The 7,786-nt window shown below is 40.5% G+C and overlaps 1 protein-coding gene across 1 annotated transcript; it reads right to left on the bottom strand.

The window, feature by feature from the left end:
* Positions 1 to 392: 392 nt before the first annotated feature.
* Positions 393 to 4,668, bottom strand: KCNS2 (potassium voltage-gated channel modifier subfamily S member 2). The gene is made up of 2 exons (XM_087931536.1): positions 4,553 to 4,668; positions 393 to 3,757 (listed from the first exon to the last, which is right to left on the bottom strand). Exon 2 carries the CDS (start codon positions 3,718 to 3,720, stop codon positions 2,287 to 2,289), a length of 1,434 nt encoding a protein of 477 aa, XP_087787662.1. The 5' UTR covers positions 3,721 to 3,757; positions 4,553 to 4,668; the 3' UTR covers positions 393 to 2,286.
* Positions 4,669 to 7,786: the final 3,118 nt, after the last annotated feature.

Below are 7,786 nucleotides of genomic sequence, written 5' to 3'. Positions count from 1 at the left end.
TATTTTAATGTGATAATGGCAGAGGCCTTTCATATAACAACCAATTAATAGTTCTTATTCTGAAAGCTGGAATATTTTTTTTTTTGGTAGATATTCTATCAGAACAAGCAGTATTGTTGGATTTTAATTCTCATAATTCCAAGGGGTTGCCTTCCTGTATTGGATTTCAGTTCCTATTGTCCAGCCTCAGCAAGCTGATGAAGAGGAATCATCCAACCTTGCAGAGGTTTAAAACAAAGATGTTGATGTATGTCCATAAAAGTGAAGTCATTCAGGATTACTCTGCTTTAAAGTCCCGACTCCTCCTGAAGAGAAAACAAAATCCGTTGTGTGTCCCATTGTATGTGTGAGGCCAGACACCAGGTAGGATAAGGGCCATAGTCATTGGATGTAAAGTTTTAAGCACTCCTCAGTGGTCATTGAAATCTCCAGGATAGAAAGTTTAGGATAATCCAATGCTTCACTCGAGATTACCTCAGGTAGTTCAGGCAAAGGGATGGACAATATACTAAGTTATCTCGACATTGTCCTGGACACCCACATGCATCAAAAATGTATCTCCTATTTTCCATCTACACATAACAAGTATACATACTTAAATGGTGTCTCTGGGTGTGGTATGATAAAATAGCAAATAGTTCTATCTTCACCTTGAAGAAAACGTATCTAGGAATGTTAGTATATAATTGACTACAACCTTAATGAAACACTACCTGGTTGGGCATTTTTTTTTCTTAAATGCTTTCAGCCAATCATTATGATAGATCTGGACAGTATTTTATAAATTAATATGACCATTTTAACTATATGTTTTAATCATTTCATTATTTTCCATTTGGGTATGATTGACCCTACACTGCTGAATTTGGTATATTTCTTTTCAATAGACAGCTGCATGTGTATCTTAGGTAGAAAACTACACTGCTCACTTAGCTCAGACATTTTAAGTTAATTTTATTCTGGAAATTTTAGCATAATCCAGATTTAATAGGTGGTATTAGTTAATGCTATCTAGACATTTTCTTGAGTAGGTTAGGAAAATACAGTGTTTGGAAAAACTTAATTTTGAAAAAGATCCTTTTGAGAGGATGGCCTAAGAATGCATATTTCACTAGTAGCAGCAGCAGCAGCAGCAGAAACATCTTTCAAGTCCTGTCATTATAGGCATAAATCTCCATTCTTTGGCATGATAGAGTTTAATCAATGAATCCCAGAGAAAGAAAAAGTCTATATGTTAGTATGCATGGCTTTGAATAATATACTCAGCATGCTTTACATCTACTTGAAAGTCAGTCCTTAGCATTCGGTCACACTCTGTCAAAGTTATTCACACTATAAGGTCAACAACAAACAGAGCCAGAATGGATTTCTGTATATATAAGAACACTCAGTGGCAGGATTTAATATTGGTTAGGTTTTGAAAAACCAGAATCGATCCTGTCTCTTAAGCACCCATGGTGATCACTTCCCATAACTTTTTACATCCAAGCTGGCATATTTTTGTTACTGATAAAATATCTTACAAATGATATGCAGTGTCAAGTTCTTAAGAACAATCAAGCTCAATTAAAATTGCAGAAATATGTTACAACAGCATTACTTGTTATAAGGGGCAGTTTTAACTCCCAAATGAGTTCCTCCTACTAATGTATGGAAAAGTGGTTTCTGAAATGCAGTATTAATTGTGTATATAGTTCTTTGAGATGGTTTCTAAAATTAAAGAGAAATTAGGAAATTTTTGCACTATTCCACAAAGATCATGAAATCAGATTAATCATATTTTTGTTGGAGGAGTGACTTTTGTTTGTTTTTATGGTCAGAGGAACTTTCAAAATAAATTATATATGTGACAAGGAAGCACAGTACCATCAACATTAATGTTAAAGAGACTACAGTACTCAACACTATGATCAGAAGGCTATTTTTAGGAGCTAGATGAAAATGTACTAGGAGCCAACCTGCAACTAAACTTCATTCTGTATGGAACTCAAAGGTTCCATGCTAGCATGGCTGTCTCCCCCATATCACTTTATGACCAATTCAACGTGTGTTCCAACTGCAAGGCAATCAACTTGAGCTAACTTCAAAACACACATTGTTCCTAAAATTGATGCATGATGAATCATTCACAATGCTCAAGTAAATGTGAATTATTACCAAAATTAATAGCTTATATGGATCTTCTTATTTCAATGTGCATCAGCATTAGAAGCTCAATGAAAGAAACAACTAATATAAACACAGTTCATGGTTTTTCATCATGCAATCAGGCCTTTGAACCATAGATTAGTGTAAGGAATCATTTAGACTTAATTCACTGGGTGTGCTTCTGCTCATATTTGTGAGACTGGCCATAAGGGATTTAACTTTGTAGGCATAGTAGTCCCTTAAATTGACAGAAGGAACTACTTTCATTCCATCCCCAAAATCACAGCTCCTCATGGCACTTTCGAGCTGTTTTTGGCGCTTATAAAAATGAGAGAACTTATTGAATATGAGTGTAATAGGAAGGACTACAACTAAGATGCCAGCTAAGATGCATGCAGAAGCTGTTAGCCTGCCTGCTATGGTCAATGGGACAACATCGCCATAGCCAACTGTAGTCATGCTAACCGTAGCCCACCACCAGCAGGCAGGGATAGTTTCCAGGGCTCGGTTTTCTTCTTTTTCAATTGTGTAAGCCACTACTGAGAATATAGAGATTCCAACTGAGAGGTAAAGGAGGAGAAGCCCTACTTCTCTGTAGCTATATTTGAGAGTGGCTCCAAGAGATCTAAGGCCTGTTGAATGCCGAGCAAGTTTTAAAATACGGAATATTCTCATCAGTCTCAGGACTTGGGCTACTCTACCCAAATTGGCTAATGTAGGACTACTTTCCACCACCAGATTAACTATTAAAGTGATATAGAATGGAAGGATGGACATGAGGTCAATCAGATTGAGTGCATGCTTAAAAAACTGAAGGAAATCTGGGGCGACTGCAAACCTGGCCACCAGCTCAAAAGTAAACCATGCAATACCAAAATGTTCCACAATTTCAAATCTAGGGTCTTCCTCTGAATTCCCATAGCTGTTAATAATCTGGAAGTCTGAAAGGCTGTTGAGGCACATGGTTACTATTGATCCAAGAACAACCATAATAGAAAGAATGCTGAAGATTCGGCTCAAGACAGAATAGCCAGGATTGTCTAAAGCTAACCATAGCTGCCGCCTCACTTTCCCAAACGGTTGCTGGTCAAATTTAGCAGCATCATTGTAGAAAGCCAAGATCTCATCAAATGAAGAAGAGGTGCTTTCTTGATCACTGTGATCTTCCCATTTTTCTTGATCTGGTTCCATTTTTCTTCCATGGTAGCTATAACTGCAGCAAGAATCAATAAAAAATTCATTGATTCCCCAATATTCAATTTCTTGGCTGAAGGAAAAGACACAGAGCTCACCCATCACATGTAACTTTCCAGTGTCATAAAAATGGAGCACATAAGGGAAAAGTTCAGGATTTCTATCAAAGTAGAACTCATTCTTAGTGTCATCATAGTCATCACAAAGCTCTAAAATTGACTCCTTTGAATTGCAGCTCAGCAGCTTGCCCAGTCTTGTTTCGGGGAATCTCAATAGTGTGTTGTATCTCATTTTTTTTTTGAAGCCTCCAACATTGAGGCTGATCTCATTGTCTTCAAAATAAGTATCAGACAAACCCCTTAGATTCAACCCGGTCATTGTGAGTATTTCCAAGATCTAAATGGAGAGAGTATACCTATGGAATAATAAAAACAAGGCAATCCATGTTAGCCAATAGAACGGAAGGGGAAATCTCCATTACTCCCTTTTATGATATACTTGGATCAAATACAGTCATATATAACCACCATCCACCTTTTGAATTTCCCACACCATCAGCTTCTTTCTATGAGATGCAGCTTTTCTTTTTTAAAAAACTTAATCGGAGATAAGATGGTGATTAATGCTCAACCATGAATCAATATGTTATATTTGATGGCCCCCTTTCCTTTTCCTCTTCTCCCTTTGGCAGTACAGTAACTGATACAATAACACATGCAGCTTTTGGTTGTCATCGCCCCTTGTCAGTCATTTGGGTGCTACTGAAAATAGGGCATGGATTTCAATTAGTTGGATGGGGAGACTAGGGCAGATCTGAGGCACCAGGAGCAACCTTTCCCTAAACTCTCTAGCGCTGGTGAGTGGAGCAAAGGTGAATCCCTGTGCACTTTTCCTTTCACCTTTTATAGCTATAGAGTGAGTATTGTCTGCACCATCTCTCACACACACACACACACAAACTAGGAAAGACAGTGATTTCTGACGATGAAATTGGTAGAGTAGCCCTACCAGCAAGCACTCCTCCCCCTTCCTCACCGCCCCCAATACTCCAGACCCATTTTTCACTGTGAAACTTCCCCCAGCCGCCCCGCTAGCATTGCTGGGCGGGGTCCTTCTCCTAGGGGCTAGTTGCCTTGGCTCCCAGACTCAACACATAACCTTTGTACGATGGACCGCGTTGCCTAGAAAAGATAAGTCGGCAAAGACTTACATCCTGGACTTAGCCGCCCGAGAACAGAACCACCACCCAAGGCGAAACCGTCGCGCCGTGGTGCTGAATGGACAGCTCCGTTCCAGCCGCGCCTCCCCGTCTCAGCTCCAAGCAGCGGCAGCGGCTGCTGCAGCAGTCATGGCGACCACCGACAGCCCCCCGCGTTTGCCAGCCAAGCCCTGCCCGAGGATTGGACGCGCCTCTTCTCCCCCCTCCCCGATCCCCAGGTGGGCGCCGCCTTTTTTTTTTTTTTTTTTGCCGGCGGTTTAGATGCTGCAGCGGAGCGAAGCACCTGAGAGACGCTGGAGGCGAAGAAGGAAGGTGCCCGCGATCGGATCGGAGGGGGCTGGAGGCTGTCTAGGGAATTCCCCACCGTCGTGTACGGTCTGTTTCCTGCCACCACGCTGGTTCCAGTGCAGGCTGAAGTGGTGATATAGGATGATCATCATTCCTTTCCAGCAGAGTTAGATGCCTTCTGCCTATTTATTTCGACTGGTTTGCATACATCTTTTCTTTAAAGATCGAAAGACATAACCCATTCCTTTATTATTATTTTTCCTCCCATCCAAAGGAGGGGACTTCAGACAGTCTTCTCCAAAGTGGTCTTCTCCACATATGTTTTCAAGATGCCGAATGATGAACAAATGATGGGAATTGTTCAACCCAACTAACGGGCAACCGCTTGGAGAAGACAGGTTAAAGATACATGGTGTAAATGCTCTGTTATTGGATTGAACATAGATAGAAAATGGGTCAGATATGATCCATGGTCTTCAGAAATTAATAGAAGAAATAAAATTTCATCCCAAGTATTCTCCCCAATATGTAGCTAGCTAGGCAACCTTATTAACCTTATTAACACAGAAATCCTATAATGGTCTACTCAGCAAACCCTGTAGTCTGGGTTTCATGACACACTGAACCATAAACTAACCACATGGATTGATTCTGCATGACACACCAAACTAAAATGTGATTGCACCTGTTGTATGAACCCAACCAATTCTGGGGCAAGGTGCATATGAAGGCTTATCCAGGGGGATATCTTCTATCTTTTCTTGGACCATTTGTCTGTGTTTTCTTCATAGAAAAACATCCTCAAAGGGAATCTTCCTTTTCCCATTACCACCTAGGCTTTCTCTAGGATCCAGGTGCTCCTTTGATTCACAGAATGACACTTATGTTAGTTTTCTGCCTTCAGCACCCTTGTCCTTGAAATCCTGCTGATAGTGGTCCTCCAAGTCATCCATGCTTTTGCTCCAGCTATTTACAAATCCTAAACCTTGGTTCCTTGCTAAGTGTTTCTATTTTAGCATAAGGAGTTCCAGAAAATCTCTATTGAACTCAGCCTTGAAAAATTCTGGTCAGTCAAACTGTAAAACTGCAGCTATTTCAGAGCAGAGTTGTTGTTGTTGCTGTTGGTGTCTCTTTCTCTTTAAAGGTGGAGCGCACACACACACACACACACACACAATTAGCACACCAAACATAATTAGCCTCCTTCCGATTATCCCTGATGCATCTATTAAGGAGGTCCTCTATTTACAGCACATACAAGATTCCTTTTTGCTACCTGAAAGAGAGAAATAGATGTCATCTGTATTAGCAATTGAACCTCACTTTGATGTCAGCTACAGATTAGTCACTCCTACCATTCTTGGGGCACCAGGAATCTTGGATAGACTGTATAACATTCTAGGGTTTTCAGAGTCTTTCCCAAGTTAAATCAGGTTGAAGAAATGTATAAGATAGATAATTTTGGCATGGGAAATAAACAATGAACAGCAGGATCAACATCTCCTGATCTCCAGGGTCTTCTTAAGGTTGGAATACATAACCTATGGTCCAGAGTTGCATGTGCTCTGAAAATCCTAGGTGTGACACACACACACACACATACCCCAAGTCTATTTAAAGGTTGCTGCCAAATTGAAGGTTGTATTGAGGGGGATATTTATTAAGCACATGGGAAATAATTTAGTGTTTATTCTGGCTGCACCATCATGGTTCTGTAAGTTGAGAAGAAAGACAAAAACCTGTAGGAGATATCCTAAATACAGATACAGTCATTCTAGACTACAACAAATATACTAAGCCAGGAATGGCCCACAGTTCTTATCCTTGAATCAGCAGGTTTTGATCTGAACTAGGTGTCTTCTCCATTTTGGGGGGCACGTATATCCAGGTAGAGAAATCAAAAGCAGGCATAGGAGTTTTCACCATTTTCTAAGTGATGGCTGGATCATGCAGGGATACCTGGAAGCAATCTGTTGAGAACAATCAGGTTGGATCAGAAGCCGGAAGCTTCTAATACCCAACTCTAGCAGGGTAAAACTGTTGATACATGAGAATTTACTTACACTTTCAGCTGTGAAGCTCTTAACTCTCAAAAAAATCCTGGCATTTGAATTTAGCTTGTCTCGGGACTTCGTCATTCATTTGCACCCTTAAACCCTTCAGGAGCTTTCCCATGTTCTGAGAGTAGAGATAACCCAGATAATGAACATTAACTGTGAAATGAATGTATCTACCGACTTTCATCAAATTATTTTAAGCATGCCCACTTTCCCTCCCCAACTGTTCACCCTTGTTCTAAAGTGGATATATTTTCATTTGGTAGAACGACTTTGGGATTAGCTAGATATCTTTCATTTTCCCCCTTTCTCTGAAGTTCTGCAATTGCCTCTTCTCCAAAGACAAAAAAACAGGGGGAGTCTTATTCCCCCCCCGTCTCACCATGTATGAATGAAAATCACAGATGGAGGACTGAAACGGGGAAACAGTGGTGCTCTACAAATCAACTACCTTGCCAATAATCCAATTTCCATTGTGGAGACATTTGTACACACCACTCCTTTTGCTGATACATCTACTAGTGATACAAGTATGTCACACTCCAAATATTTTTTTAAACAACATGCCTTAGGCTCCACATAGACAACCCATATCACACTCTAGACATACAAGACAGGAACTGGACATGGCTAGTTTAGTGAAGAGAAGGACCAGGGGAGACATGATAGCAGTCTTCCAATATTTGAGGAGCTGCCACAGACAGGAGGGGGTCAAGCTATTTTCTAAAGCGCCTGTCGGCCAGAAATAATGGATAGAAACTGAACAAGGAGAGATTTAACCTGGAAATAAGGAGAAACTTTCTGACAGTGAGAACAATCAACCCATGGAACAGCTTGCCCTTGGAAATTGTGGGAGTGCCATCACTTGAGACTTTCAAGA

The sequence above is a fragment of the Pseudonaja textilis genome, chromosome 3 (genome assembly GCF_049901715.1).
Source record: "Pseudonaja textilis isolate UNSWEBS1 chromosome 3, rPseTex1.2, whole genome shotgun sequence".
Taxonomy (NCBI): Eukaryota; Metazoa; Chordata; class Lepidosauria; order Squamata; family Elapidae; genus Pseudonaja; species Pseudonaja textilis.
Note: the sequence above shows the minus strand (reverse complement) of the source record. Positions and strands in the feature narration are given on the sequence as shown.

Coding starts and splice junctions, on each gene's coding strand:
- KCNS2 (XM_087931536.1), bottom strand. CDS start 3,720: ATGACCGGGTTGAATCTAAGGGGTTTGTCTGATACTTATTTTGAAGAC.